The sequence below is a fragment of the Anopheles stephensi genome, chromosome 2 (genome assembly GCF_013141755.1).
Source record: "Anopheles stephensi strain Indian chromosome 2, UCI_ANSTEP_V1.0, whole genome shotgun sequence".
Classification (NCBI taxonomy): domain Eukaryota; kingdom Metazoa; phylum Arthropoda; class Insecta; order Diptera; family Culicidae; genus Anopheles; species Anopheles stephensi.
Window position 1 is genome coordinate 28,844,986 of NC_050202.1, and position 15,207 is coordinate 28,860,192.

The 15,207-nt window shown below is 49.1% G+C and overlaps 4 protein-coding genes across 4 annotated transcripts; 3 read left to right on the top strand and 1 right to left on the bottom strand.

Annotated features, from left to right (window-relative positions):
• Positions 1-29: 29 nt before the first annotated feature.
• Positions 30-5,921, bottom strand: LOC118506086 (inositol polyphosphate 5-phosphatase OCRL-like). Its single transcript, XM_036042765.1, has 9 exons — positions 5,548-5,921; positions 4,624-4,804; positions 4,009-4,522; positions 3,764-3,923; positions 3,474-3,652; positions 2,154-2,511; positions 1,333-2,086; positions 1,015-1,248; positions 30-546 (listed from the first exon to the last, which is right to left on the bottom strand). The coding sequence occupies exons 1-9, from the start codon at positions 5,623-5,625 to the stop codon at positions 374-376; spliced, it is 2,631 nt and encodes an 876-aa protein (XP_035898658.1). The 5' UTR covers positions 5,626-5,921; the 3' UTR covers positions 30-373.
• Positions 5,922-6,175: 254 nt separating this feature from the next.
• On the top strand, positions 6,176-7,461 carry LOC118506090 (mitochondrial genome maintenance exonuclease 1-like). Its single transcript, XM_036042770.1, has 2 exons — positions 6,176-7,026; positions 7,092-7,461. The coding sequence occupies exons 1-2, from the start codon at positions 6,254-6,256 to the stop codon at positions 7,387-7,389; spliced, it is 1,071 nt and encodes a 356-aa protein (XP_035898663.1). The 5' UTR covers positions 6,176-6,253; the 3' UTR covers positions 7,390-7,461.
• A 61-nt stretch (positions 7,462-7,522) lies between these two features.
• Positions 7,523-9,915, top strand: LOC118506089 (probable tyrosyl-DNA phosphodiesterase). Its single transcript, XM_036042769.1, has 5 exons — positions 7,523-7,649; positions 7,721-7,801; positions 7,871-8,933; positions 9,005-9,590; positions 9,663-9,915. Exons 1-5 carry the CDS (start codon positions 7,616-7,618, stop codon positions 9,789-9,791), a joined length of 1,893 nt encoding a protein of 630 aa, XP_035898662.1. The 5' UTR covers positions 7,523-7,615; the 3' UTR covers positions 9,792-9,915.
• A 2,305-nt stretch (positions 9,916-12,220) lies between these two features.
• LOC118506091 (neuronal acetylcholine receptor subunit beta-2-like) lies at positions 12,221-14,756 on the top strand. Its single transcript, XM_036042771.1, has 7 exons — positions 12,221-12,529; positions 12,613-12,810; positions 12,893-13,695; positions 13,771-13,939; positions 14,016-14,156; positions 14,240-14,406; positions 14,488-14,756. Exons 1-7 carry the CDS (start codon positions 12,421-12,423, stop codon positions 14,602-14,604), a joined length of 1,704 nt encoding a protein of 567 aa, XP_035898664.1. The 5' UTR covers positions 12,221-12,420; the 3' UTR covers positions 14,605-14,756.
• The last annotated feature ends 451 nt before the right edge of the window (positions 14,757-15,207 follow it).

The following is a 15,207-nucleotide window of genomic DNA, read 5'->3' on the forward strand; positions in this document are numbered from 1 at the left end:
TAGGTTTTTTGTTTTAACATCATTCACAGTTCATTTATCAATTCTTTGTATAGCGCCTTCCTTCCTTCTTTCCATTCATAATGTACATGAGAATGCTAGAAAACAACAGCACATCACCGTGCACAACGCTCGCCGCGTTACTATGGCGACGACGGCGGGATTTAGGGTTCGACACACTGCTGGCGTGGGTTCCTTTGCATACAAAAAGCCTTTCGACTGCTACAGGTGTGTGTCTGTGTGTGTGTTTCTGGTGAGATGAGATAAGGTTGTCGTTTCCACAAAACCAACCTATCGATATATGTGTGTAAAAACGCTACTATTGCTCTTTATCGTGGCTTCAAGGCTCAATCCTGAGTATACAATTCCACACGCTTCAGTAAGTGCTCATCTCCTGACGGGCAAACTCTCGCACATTATTGTTAAGTAGTGTCATCATGAACCGTCTTCGCTGGTCACGTTCACCTTCGGCATACGCATAAATACTGTTGCTAAACTCGGGCTTTGCCGGCAGCTGACTTCGAATCATTATTCGACCAAACAGTCCCGCTAAAAATCAACGAAAAAAACAAGCATTAATTATTTTTTCTTCTTTTTTGTGCGATTGTTTTGTCTCGTGATGGGAATGACCGCTCAGTAACGTGAACTCCAGCAGAGTGAATGAGTTAGAATAGTAAGCTAAATCTTATATTCACTCACTCACTATGTTCACTCTGTTCACTGATTACGTTTTACCTCACTCACTATATTTTAACTCACTCAGTACGTCTCACTCATTATGTTTCACTCACGCGTGAGTTAAATATCCCTTCGATACAGCAAAACAGGATGGCTAGATGAGTTCAGTCAATGCAACTTGTTTTTGCAACACAAACAAACAATACAAACGTACTCGATGAGTTAAAACGCAGTGAGTGAGTGGTTCGTCGGCATGGAGCGTTAAATCTTAGTGATTGCTCAGATTTAACTCATCCTCTCATTCTGACACACCGTCTGCACATCGCTGTCGCCACCTACCGATCGTTTCGATCCGGATCGATTTGTTTGCGTTCCAGAGATCCTGCAAAAAGAGACAGATGTACAGAAAGAGAAGCCGATTGACGGACTTTAGCTTCGTGCGCAGTAGCTCCTTGCAGCGGTCAAAATTGTCCGCCGCAATGATGCACTCCCGTTCGCTGATCGTGACTACCGGTTCTGGAAGGGCTTCGAGCATCATTAGTAGTGCTTCCGCTGTCGAATGTGGTGTGCCGGCTGGAATCGTAAAACCTTAGTTAAGGAAAAAAAAAGAAAACTTCACCTAAAACACGCCAAAAACATCTACAAAAAAAAGGATACGAAAATCGTCCGTTGACCAGGCGTCCAACCAGTCACGGATTTCGAGTAAGTTGGCCGCATCCGACTGTCCAATCCTTCGGTCGAGCGTGAACAGCTGTGGCGTCTGCAGGCCCATCTTGCGCAGATTGTCCACCAGGCGCCAGATTTCGCGCGGGAATCGCAGATTGCTACCGCCCACATCGTCCCCAACCAGATCGATAAGCTTTTCCTCGTGATCCAACGCTACCAGCTCGTGGATGGCGTACAGCGAGACGGGCTTGTTCAGCTTCATCAGCGTGTCGAGCGACACACCGAAGCAGCTCGGCCTGTACTCGCCAAAGATGGTGATGAAAATGTCCCGCCCGTTCTCCACGTGCAGCACCAGAATGTCGAGCGGTACCTTGATGCCGGCCTGGGCGTCCTTCAGCTTGCGCAGCATGCGGGAAGCGGCCGGCGCATCCACCAGTATGTCGATGCGTATGCTTAAGCTGCTGCCGGTCAGCAGCTCCCCTTTGCTGTGGCTGATGCGGATGAACTCTTCGCACACCTGGCTGTTCCGGTCATCCTTGCAGGCGAACCGGAAACGCACCGGCAGATGGCAGTTGTTCGCTACCAGCAGCTCGCGCGAGTACTTTTCATTGAACCGTATCAAACCAAAGTCGAGATCGGTCTGCTCCACCGTAATCTGGGGCTGGTTATCGTTCTCATACTTGTCGACCGTTTTCAGTACCTCTTCGCTTATTTTTTTCAGCATGGCCTGATCCTTTGCTTGAGCCTTAAAAAGAAATGTTGGTTGTTGTAGATCCTGCAGCAGGCTTACTAAGAATTCGGTCCACACTTACATCAACCTTAAAATCCGCATACACCGGCTTATGGTCGCTTTTTCGCAGCTGCATCACACTGCGGTACCGTAGCAGCTCTATCCGCTGCCCTTTCCACAGGATGCGATCACACCAGGCGGGCGTCCGGCTTTTCTCGCTACTGTCCCACTCATCCGTGCCGGGATTGTATTTGTACGTAGGGGGGAATATAATCTTGCCCTCCTTGTAGTCGCGAAAGATACGGTTCCGACGCTTTTCCACGTACAGTTGATCGTGCTGGTACAGCTGATTGTAGTCGCGATCCTTCCGGTTGACGTACTCCTGTGACACTTCCGGACCATCGAGACGATAGTTTAAGTCACCGATCCAAAATATGTGACTGCAAATGAAACATAATGAAAGGAGGGGCGGAAAGACAATGTTAGAGAGTCTGAATCGATCACCTACAAATTTAGGAAAGCTTTAAGAGTGTAAGAGGCAACAGACACTCCTCCATTCGTGGTTAGCGTCATTGCAGTCGATGCCACTACATCGTATCTTGTGGCACAGCCAACGAGCTTACTCAATGTAGACAAACCAGAGTACCTTCCCCTTGAAGAAATATGTCAAACGTTCATGCTATGTATGATTCTACAAACCACTGGCCACTAATGACCACTGGCGAACGGTCATAAGCATCTTAACAGGCTACTGAGTGCGCCACATATTGCACACTGATACGCTCGGTAGTCCTCTACGGTCACGAGTCCTGGACTATGCCTGGCGGATGACACCAATGCACTCGCCATCTTCGAGCGGCGGGTGTTACGGACTATCTTTGGGGGTGTGTGGAGAATGAGAATGAACCACGAGCTAGCTGAGCCGTATCTGACGGAGCAGATATCCTTGATGGATGCCAACGCCGGAAGGATACGCTGGTTAGGGCACGCGATGAAGAGGCCGGATTCATACCCTACCAGGAAGATGCTCGTCAGTTCGGCCCATTCGGCACGAGACGTATTGTAGCACAGCAAGCACGATGGCTGGATCAAGAGCAGTCAGACCTGACGGACTGGACACCGGATCATGTCTTTTAGACGTGCTCCATAGGACCCAAGAAAGAAGAAGAAGAAGAAGAAGGTCCGCCGGACAATACTTTGCATTCGGGGTCAACGATTAACGCTATTGCTACACGGCTTACAAATGCCGCAATACTTCCGATAAGAAAAACTGTTTGTACAATCGCGATATCTGTAAATCGCCTTTCGCCTGTTTCTTATCTATGCTTTTATGACGGCAATGTGGCTTGATAAGCAAAACAAAAAAGAGCCCTCGTACCTTCACTTCACCCCCAATACTTACTGATGTTCGTCGATCGAACGCATCTGAAACCCATTTTCGAACGACATGCGGCGTATAATGTCGTCATGATCGTCATTCCTACGCTCCACTTCCTGCGTGTGTGCGGCCAGGTGCGTGTTAACGAAGCAAAACAGGGCTTCGTTTAACTTAAAGCTCACCCCAACGCCACCTTTATTGCCCTGCAAGAGAAACAGAACAAACAGAGGAAGAATCAATCGATAACATTATTTATAGCCGGATCGGTTCGGGGCATCGATATGATGGTATGGCGAGCGCCTTCACCCATTTACCCATTTTAGCGTTCCGGTACCGACGGCAGATGTGAGACAATCGTTTATCTTCGGATAAATCGTGCTCTTAACAGCGACGGTTAGCATCATGCCCACCAACCGTACCGAGGCAAGCTCGGTATAGATGGCTCCCTTGTGAAGACCGCTCATCACCTTATCACTGGAAGAAGTAAACCACACCGAAGGCAATCGGTATAGAAAGCGTTGGTTTTACCGGTTTTACCCCTTCCAACAAGCACACTTACACCCAGGTCCGATCGATTTTGGTTTCGTTCATCAGAATCTTCTCCGGCGTCCATTCGATCTCCTGAAAGCCGACCGCATAGATGTCGGGCGGACTGTCGCTGGTGGCAAGCCATTCCGGTAGCTCGATCGTTTCGGACGTTTGCCCGTTCACATTCCAGGTCGCGGTGTATACGTGGTACGGTTCGTAGACCGTGTACTCATGCCGCCGCCGTTCGAGCTCCTCGCGAAACTTTGCATCACGCGTCTTTGGCGCCTGGCTACCGTCCGCCACACTCCGATCGATCGCCAGCAGGCCGGTCCGTTCGTCCGCCGGTTTGTAGTACTGCAGCCATTCGAATGCCGCCGGCGAATGTATCGGTACGGCACGGTACGAAGCTTTCAGATTTTTCACACTAATCAGAAAATGTTCCTTGGCCACATTGGTTTCGTCGGTCGCGTGGTAGTAGAAGGTGGTTGGTTGATTCTCCGAATACACGGTAAACTGGTGACTAGACACCGCACCAAAGCTGGACTCTAGAACGGGAAAGTGTGATGAAATTTGTAGCTAACAGGTAAAAGCGATGGGGGCAAATGGGAGCGTGCGAAACTGCGCTTTCGCGCCCACCTTCGCTTACCTGTGTTGACGAAAAATGATTCATTGATTGGGAAAACGGCCACAATCGTTAGGTCGGATATGCTTTCCGGCGGTTCGCGCGAAACGGAAAACGAAAACAAGGCAGCCGTTTCGCTGGAGCTGACCGTCACGAGCAGCCGGTTTTGGAAGTTGTTGCCGACGATTTGGTACGCTGCCAGTATCTACACAGTCGTTGTTTGATCTACTGGTTAAGGAAAATAAACTAACCCAGGCCCAAATATGCTTATGCTACCACTTTTTTGCGAAGGTGGGAGGGAGGGGGGGGGAGGAGGGATTTCCTTTCCGGACCGCCAGATGCCTTGCGAAAAGCAGAAACACACATGCCCCATGTGCGTCATCAAAATGAGAATCAATTTAGAGAATATCATGTGCTCGCTGCTAACTAGATTGTGTGTTCCAAAATCATCCAAACTAGTTTGGAGAGCTGCTGGAACAAGATCTGATCCAAGTAGAAACGCGAAAAGCCCTGTCCTGTCCTGCGGTTACTAAGATCACCCACAACAAAAAACCGCAAATTTGTTGCTCGCAGTTCTCGATGTTCTCCCATCCTCTTACTTTCCATTGGCAAAGGCCCGTCTTTCCTACCTCGAGTAACATTCTTATCGTTGGGCAAAACGTAAACAAATCATCAGTTCGCCTTGCATTCGACCGCGAAAAGTGAAAACGCAATCTCTTTCGTCACGACTGTGTTTGTTTTTTTCGTCAATGACCAGAACGCATTGCCTCACCCAAACAGAGAGCATGCGTTTGTGCTGTAAAGCCAATTTCGGTTTCTTATCGTGTACAATTGTAATAAAAAACAACACAGCCTCATACGGATATTTTTCTGATCCTTTACGCTCAGACTACAGGATTACAATATACGGGTTTATCACACACTTTTCCCCCCTTTTCAAAAGGATACGGCCAGTACGGATTCGCCTTCACGGAACTTTTGTGTCACCGTTCGGATAATAATCGAATCATGGTTGGAACTGTTCATTTTCACATTCGCAAAAGCACAAAACCTCACACCACAAAACGCTAATCACTAGCTAATGCAAGCTTATCCTTTGCACCTTTCCTTCGCTTTGTAACAAATTTTCCACAATTGGCTTTCCTTCTTCTCGAACTACACTTTAACAACCGTGTAGCGTTTAGCGTTAACACATTGTTAGGTGGAAAAACCAACGATTTTAGAGGAAAGCGATTTGCGTGACGATACTTTTCTGGGTTGAATCTCTACGGCTTCGTATTTTGTTGGAGTTGCGTGTGTTTTTTTTATTTGCACAATTTTGACAGATGATCGATGGTCACCAATGCGCTGGTTATGGCTGAGGGTTCGATTCTTACACACATGTCATCCATGTCGTTCAACAAAAAAATCCTTCTAAGCAAAATAATTTAATAAAAACGAATCAATACTAATCATTTGTGCATTAGATAAGAATGTATTTGTAAAAAGTTTTTATATGAATTAAAATAAAATAATAATTCATTCGTAAAATGTCACTCACGTGTCCGTGTTGCTCGGTGGAACGCGCGTACTTCGGTTGATTTGTTTACAAACAAACAGATTGTCCTGGCCGTCGCGCGTGCTGCGTTTCGTAATTTTGCTGCCCCAAGGAAAAATGTTCAAATACAGCATTTCCCGCGTATATAGTACGGCCGCAAAGCGTGCAAACATAAAACTATCAAAAGCAGATGTTATCAAACGGTTAAACTACGAAAATAAGGCACTGTTCGGTGCGGTAGTGAAGCCGGCTAAAAAGAAAAAGAAATCCACACCAACCGATGTGGAGTCAACAAATGTGCCGGCTGCTGAAAGTGAACTCTCGTCCGAGATATACTGGCAAACGCGTAATGTTTCGCGTGCCTCCAATTCCACCTCCGATTCCTCCACCAACGAGCTGGTGGAAAATGTTCGCACGGAACATTCAGTGATTCCATTCACAGAGAAAGAATTGCACCACATCACCAAGTTCCCGATCGTTCCCAACGCAAAGGGGATCATTGAAAAAGGTTGGATGCTACACGAACAACACGAAAGCGATCAGTACAAATCGCCATCGGTTAACCGGATACTATCGGCAACCATGCCGGACGCATCAAGGCAAGCGCTGCTACGCTGGAAGGCGGGTAAAATCGCCGAGCTAGGAGAGGAAGGTTTTGCACAGCTGCAAAAGGACATATTTGCCCGCGGAAGTACATTGCACGCTACACTGGAAACGTGGCTATCGGGCGTCGATCCTTCCGAGGAAATGGTTCAAAAGACCGGCACACTGTGGAAAAGCATCCATGGTGCGCTAAAGAATGTGGAACGACCGGCAAAGCTGATTGAACAAAAGCTGTACCATCCCTACCTACACTACAACGGTGTCGTAGACTGCATTACCTCGATTAAGTAAGTGAGAAGCTGGATGAGTAGATTATGTGGCACATTAAACAAATGATCACTCTCATCCGTAGGGGCCAATATCATGTCATTGAATGGAAATCATCGGACAATCCTAAGGCAAGCGTCGAAGCCACCTACGATGCACCGATACAGCTGTGTGCGTACATGGGTGCGCTGCAAGCAAATGGCGAACTGTGCGATGCGCGCGTACAACGGGGTGCAATATTTGTAGCGTACACTAGCGGAAAACCGGCCAACGTGCACATGCTTACGGTCGGTGAGATGCGTCGTTATTGGCAGCTTTGGTTGCAACGCTTGCAAGAGTACTGGACGCGCTACCGAGACGGCACATTGCCCGAACCAATCTAAGGGAGTGTATGATAGTATTTTAAGTAAACAGTAGACAGTGCCTCAAATATAGAATCTTGAACAAACAATCGATACTGTCTCTTTACCGGCGGTTTGCCAATCAGCTGATTTGAAAAAAGGCGCCACAATTTGACAGCGTGACACAAGCCTGTTTGGCAACACTGCCGGGTGTCATGATTCGAAACCGTTTTCTGCGTTTGTTTGCGTGAGCCTACTGTTTATTGTTATGGAAAATAGTAAAAGGAAAATGATCTCCGATGGTAAGTGAATTTCCCGAGTCGGCATTGTTAGTGATGCTGTTCGCTAACCAACTCTGCAATTTTCCCCACAGCACCAACCAAAGTGTGCCAGTATGGAGGTGACTGCTATCGTGTAAACCCGGTCCATTTCCGCGAATATTCGCATCCACACAGTGAGTTCGACGCTTATGCCGGTCGTTTCTACACCACCTTTATGCATTGCTCCCTATCCATCTTTGCAGTCGAAAAATTACTTGCCAAGGCCACTACGTTCTCGATGGTCGAAATTCCGGACGATGTCAAAGTACACAAAAGCGTGTTTGCCGAGCAGCTCAAAATTGTATCCAGCCTGTTTCCACATCTTTCGTGTGATTCGACAAACCTCGAAAAGAAACCGAAAACGGTGGATGAAGCGTCCCAACCGCTTCCAACGACTTCCGCACTTTCGACTGGCGCAGTTCCGAAACCAACGGATCCAAAACCTTCCAGCACCGGGAAGGACAACCGAAGCACGATTGAATCGCTGTTTGCCGAGCGTAGGGCGAAAATGCAGGCCGCACAAAGGGACAAACCAGCAGCAACAGTGTTGGCGCCACCGAAAGCCGAACCTTCTGCCAGCGTCCCTTCGACCGATACGGGCATATCCTTAAAGCAAGCCATTCCACGCGACATCAGCACGTACTTTCCGGTGGTGGCACCGCGGGGCCGTATGGCGGAAAAGCTTGCGGCGGCCGCACCGTACAACTTTTTCCTCACCACCATCACCGCGTCCAAGCCGACACACACGGAACCGCTTGCCGTAACGTTTCAGGAGCTGCTCGATTCGAGCCTGGGTGAGCTGGAGTGTTCGGTGCAGATGAACTTCATGGTCGACATCGGCTGGCTGCTGGCGCATTACTTTTTTGCCGGGTACGAAAACGTCCCGCTGCTCGTACTGTACGGCGATGAAACGCCCGAGCTGCGGATGGTGTCGCAGAAGAAGCCGAACGTTACCGCCGTGAAGGTGGAGATTAAAACACCGTTTGGAGTGCACCACACGAAGATGGGCCTGTACGGGTATCGGGACGGTTCGATGCGTGTCGTCATTTCGACCGCCAATCTATACGAAGATGATTGGCACAATCGTACACAGGGACTGTGGGTTAGCCCAAGGCTGCCACCCGTTCCGGAGGGATCTGACACGGCGTACGGCGAAAGTAGAACCGATTTCCGCTCCAGTCTGCTGGCCTATCTCGATGCTTACAAGTTGCCCCAGCTGCAACCCTGGTTGGCACGAATCAGAAAAACTGACTTTTCCGACGTAAAGTATGTTTCCGTTCGGTGCTCTTGCACTTGGTACCTGTTCTCACTGTCCTTCGCTTTAAATGCACTTTCAGAGTATTTCTCGTAGCTTCGGTTCCGGGTGGTCACACAAACACCGCGAAAGGTCCGTTATGGGGCCATCCTCGCTTGGGCCACGTGCTCGCTCAGCATGCCGCCCCGATCGATGATGCTTGTCCGCTGGTGGCGCAAAGCTCCAGCATCGGTAGCCTTGGCCCGTCGCCCGAGTCGTGGGTGTTGGGAGAAATTATGGCCAGCTTCCGGAAGGATAGTGCCCCGGTAGGCATACGCCGGTTGCCAGGCTTTCGCATGATTTATCCCAGCTACTCGAATGTGCGCCAAAGCCATGACGGTTTGCTCGGTGGAGGCTGTCTGCCGTACGTCAGGAGTACGCACGTAAAGCAGGAATGGCTGAAGGACTATCTGCACCAGTGGTGTAGTCGAGCGCGGCACCGAAACAAAGCGATGCCGCACATCAAAACGTACTGCCGCTGGTCCCATCGCGGTTTGTACTGGTTTTTGCTCACCTCGGCGAATTTGTCCAAAGCGGCATGGGGTGTTTACAACAAGACCGGTCGGTTCGAAAAGCCGCTGCGGATCAATAGCTACGAGGCGGGTGTACTGTTCCTACCCAAGATGCTGGTAAGCGCTGCATAGTTGCTTAACTTGTATTAAACAACCCCCCCTTGTATGATGCCAAATGTACAATTCCAGCTGGACGAAAACTTTTTCCCGATGGAAGCGAACAAGAAACATCCCCCGTTTCCGATGCCCTATGACATCCCGATCATTCCGTACGCCCCAGAGGACACGCCCTTCTTTATGGATTACTTACATCAGTGATTTTGCGAGGTGGCAAACAAAAAATCCGTTCAAATAATGCTCACTTTGTCTCGGTTTTAACTATATTTGTGTAAGGGTGTGTCGAAAACGATGCTTCAATATAATTGATATTTATCAAACATTATACTTGGGTTGGGGGTGATGTACAGATCGGTGACCGCACCTTCGCAGTCGTCCAAAACATTGCCTATGTGGTGTCAAAAGTCACACCGACAACAACATTGATGTTCAGTTACGTGCAAGGGTGCTGGCTGCCAACCGATCTTGCTACAGCCTGAGGAAAATGCTTCACTCTAAATACCTGTCGCGACGGATGAAGCTGGGACTGTACAGAACATTTAAAGTCCCAGTACTCACATACGCCTCTGAGACATGAACTCTGTTTAAAACTGACGAAGCCCTCTTAGCCGCGTTCGAGAGGAAGATGCTCGGATCTTTTGGTCCCGTATGTGTGGAAGGACAATGGAGGAGCCGCTACAATGACGAGCTCTTAGACTCGCCAGGCTCCGGTGGGCTGGTCAAGTCATGAGAATGACACCGGACGACTCAGCCCGTAAAGTCCTTTTAGGTCGTCCACATGGGCAGAGGAGGCGTGGTAAGCCTAAATTGAGATCTGATGCGTCCGCCAGAACGGCCGGGATAATGAATTGGCAGACGACGGCGCTGAACCGTGAGCGGTATCGAGGATTGTTGCAGCAGGCCAAGACCGCAAAGCGGTTGTAGCGCCTGATAAGTAAGTAAGTATACTTGGATACTCATTAACCTCTTATAAGGACGCTACAGCCGCTTCGCGGTCTTACTGCGGCAATCCTCGATAGCCCAAAGGACACAGTACGAGAGATTTTACGGGTTACGGGTCGTCCGGTAGTATTCTCATGACATGATCAGCTCATCTAGATCCAATGAGACAGGTGTTTTGGGTAGAGAAGAAAGATACGGCAGAGTCTATAGTAGGATCGGTTGCAACCAGCGCCCTTGCGCCTATTTCAGCTTCCATCTATATTTTCGTCCATGCAGACTGCTGGTAGTAAAAAGGTATATTTCATATTCTACTTTGAGTAGCTTTATGTATATCGAACACATTCGTGACACCACTTATCTACACGAGCAAAGTGAGCTGTCGGTTGGTGTCGCTACGTTGGATGACACAGCGAGAGAGGAAATTGATGCCCGTATTTCCAATCTGGACCGTCCCGGTGGGCGAAGGGTAGCGGCGCCAGCCTTCACACGGCAGGATCGGGGATCAAATCTCATCCAGATCCACCATACGCATGGCGCATGACCTTTCAAGGTTGTAGTGCCAAGAAAGAACAAGAAGATTTAGATCTGGATGAAAAAAGGACTGGTAGTCGCACAGGGCTTGAATGTCGCAAAACAGGAACGGCTGCTTCCGTTCCTCTACACAACTTTTTCCATACCACCATAACGGAATCTGATACGCATACGGAACCACTCTCGATCACGTCTCAAGAGCTGGTTGATCCGGCGAGCTGGAGTGTTCCGGAACGACCCGGTGCTAGTGGCGACAGCGGCGCCAGCCATTACATGGCATGGCTGGGGTCGATAGCCCATCCGGAATGTTCCCCTCGTAGCGAAGACTATGACAATGACAAGCATGATCTGAGAGAGACAAGCAGAAGAATCTATACTTGGTTAATGTTTGCTTGGCTGCTGACGCACAACGCCCTCGCAGGATATGCAGATATTTCCACCACAGCATGCCGTCCAAATCACTGACTCCTGGCCGCTGGTGGCACAAAGCTCTGCAGCCAGCGATTACGGAACACCTTTAAAATCCAGAATCTCTGATTAATTTAAGACTAGTTTTGGAAGGGACAATGTCCCAGCTTCCGGTTTATTTTTCCAACCTATTTCCCATCGGAAAATTGCTGGCTGCCTAACTTTCTGTACCAGTAAGTTTGCTGAGAGCGGTATTGAAGTAGGACGATCCCGCAAATCACTTCGGCCAACTTTTCGAAAACCAGCCCAAGGTTTCGTGTTCCGATAAACGTTTGCATATCAACAACTACGAGGCGTGTGTAGTGTTTCTTCCGAGTAGTAGAAACCTTTCTAGTTGGAAGAAGAATTTTTGTCGATGAAAAAAAAACCCGGGAAGCATCCCAAGATTCCGATGCCTTACGACGCTTCTGGGGGTAGTCCATTCCTCATCGACTGCTTGTACTGCGATGAATCATATTAACCCCAGTTCGGGTTGTACGAACTGCAGTAAACAAACTAGGTGCACTTGGCGACATTTATGCACAATCGTTCCCAGCAGCTAGTGAGGGTGGGCACACACCGAACGCATAAATCTATTCGCCTATGCTTTTTCTGTCCCACTTTAACCCATTCTTCTCGGCGGATGGGAACATGCGCTATGTGGAATGCGTTCGTTCAGTTCGTTCTTATCACAAATCGTAAGCCACACTGTGTGCTGTGTGGTTAGCGAGAGCATGGCCTACTGCTTTTAAAAATCGTCCAGTTAGCAAATACCCATTGCCACAGCATGTGCTGCGCTGGTGGCTGTAGAACAATATTTTGCTACAGTAAGTTGCATATTTGAACCGACATCACTTCACTTTCATCCGGATCCGGACACTGTACCCTTGGTGCGGAACTTGTTCCAGAGATGGGTCGCACAAGTGGTACCGTGGTGGGAACAGTGTTGCTGCTGCTGCTGCTGCTGGCACTTGCTATCGAGTGCCACGCCGACACTCGGTATAATGTCAGCTTTGACGGTGAGTAGGGAAGCCGGGATTAGAATTCGTTGCGCTTAATCGGTCGCTTATCGTTAACATCCTCGCCGAACTTAACCGCACAGAATTGCACAAATGCAAGCAGCACAACGCTATCAATGGGTACAACTATCAGGCGTTCTTCAAGCTGCATGAGCTGCAGCACCACGATCCGGCTGACTCCGATCTGGTGGTCGATCTGCTGGTGTACGTGTTGGCCGCCCGCGATGGCCATATCCTGCTGTCGGATCAGAACAAAACTGGTGCAACTGCATTGGAGATAGGTAAGGCAGGATCGGCAGGATCCCCATTTCCTGTTCCAGTTCCGCTAATCGTGCCGCCCTATTGTTTTTTTTTCTGTGCCAGTGCTCGGTGGAGGGGCAAACACATTTTCGCAGATTCGCGTCGGCCAGAAGGGTTCCCCGATAAGGACGAAGGCAAGCGCTGGGCTGCTGTCTCCGATTGATCCACTGCCGGTGCGGCTTCGCATCTATTCGGAAGGGCAGATCCGGATTCACGCCGGCAATCTAACGGGCGAACCGTTCATGGAAGCGATGCTGCCGAGCAAGAACGCTAGCGGGCTGAGCTACGTCAGCTTTACCACGTGGGGCACGGCATTGGCGAAATGGTTCTACGACTGTCCACTGCCGACGACCAACGGCACGGCGATGATTGATGGTAGCGAGCTGCAGCAGGAGTACGATGGCAAGCAGCGGTTGCTGGACCATCTGAAGGCGGTACCGCGGTGGATTGATCCACCGGTCAACTTTACGGGCGTTCAAATTTCGCACATGTACGTGCAAGGGTTCGTTTACGACCAGACCACCAACCTGATCGAGCTGTCCGGTGCGATGGGACTGTCGTGGCAGGATAAACGCTACCGCTGGAACGCATCCGACTTCGACAACGTAACCGTGGTCGGTGACGTGTGCCGCACGATCTGGACACCGGCCTTCGAACCGGTGAGCCTGTTCACGGGACCGCTCGCGCTCTGCTTCCTCTCGCAGGAAGGCACGGTAATAGTGGAGATCGAAGAGTTTTCCTGGATCAATTTCTGCACCCTGTCGGACAGCTATCGGTGGCCGTACGATGTCAACGCTTGCCAGTTGCAACTTATGGCGGCCAGCCATGAACGTACCGTACCTATACGGGTAGTTATGGGCATGGTGGTAAGTAGTGTGGTAGGAAGGTAGGTAGCTCTTCCCGCCTAATTAATCCTTATCATTCCGTTCACGGTGGTGTAGCTGTTTGATCCGGACTTTGAACAGTCGGAATGGTCCATAAAGACGATCGGTAAGCATGAGTACGAACAGGCCGTTACGCCGTACGGACGGCAACCAATGCTTGAAATGCACATCGAAATGGTACGGAAGAGTGACATACATTCCGTCTCGATCTATCCATCGTATTTTGGTGAGGTTCATTCAGTTCAATCAGTTCTAGACTGACGACATAACACTCATATCTCTTTATATATTCTCTATGACAGTGGCCAACCTGCTGATATCCATTTCCTTCCTGGTCGATGGACGATCGCGGCTGTTGCTGAACTCGCTCGGGCTAATCGTGCTGCTCAATTCCTTTCTGAGCCTCTCCGTCATTGTGCCACGTGCTGGAGTTCCGAAAATATGTACTTTCGTCCAGTAATGCTAGCTACATCTACCAAAAACCTTTTCTAACCGTCTGTTGTTTTCTTTCTTGCCCAACGATCAGACATCTATTTCCAGTGGTCACTCGTGTTCTACGCACTGTCGTCGATTCTGTTCGTCATCGAGCTGTGGTTAAAGCGAACGCGTGCAAACATATCGCCCGGTTCCTGGATTGCGCGAACTATAAGCTTCCCGGCATTACGGTATGCACTCGCAATGGATCAACGGAGTGTAAGTGCTTTGCAGGGTTTGGCCGTCAAAGTATCATATTCGATTTATAACATTACCCTTATTTTCTCAATCCATTTGTAGAACTATAACACGTTGGAGCATAAAAATGTCCGATGGGATGAAGTGACCTGCATTCTGAACCGACTCGTAATGGTTGTTGCGGTGATCGTGTTTGCCATCGGGTTCACCAAACCGTGAAGTTTGGATATGAAAAGCAAAGTAGTAGTATAGTGTACACTTAAGTCACTGTCGCGCTCGGGTACACTACGCACAATTCCACAAGCAAGTTGTTTGGAGAGGAATGGTTAAAATGGCGCCCATATTAGTTCAGTAATAAAGAGGATTAAGCTTTCAGGTTATCAATTTTATTGCTGGTTGTTCGCTAAGTGAGAGGCAGAAGAGAACTACGATATTAGAAGACTTCCGCCATTGCTAAAGTAAGTCATTAAGTCCATCAGACAGACAAACCTCAACATGCCCACTGATGTCGATAGATCAGTGACTAGACTCTTCAGGATCGCCGTACTTCCTTCAAGCGCCAAGCGCCTGACTATTGCTCTCCTGGTTTGAGTCCCTCACTTTAGGATGCTACTGTGTTCAGAAGTGTTCAGAAACGGGCCTCGCTGCCACCAAGCCACCCGGGACGCCCCATACGTAATGACGTTGTTTGTCAGCTGATGGATTGAAACGTACACGTTCCACATATAGAACTCTGACACCATGTTTTTTTTTCTTTGAATCAACGCAATTGCCCATTATTATGACGTTAAAAGTTATCCAGCATGGGGAGCCACTTCCGAT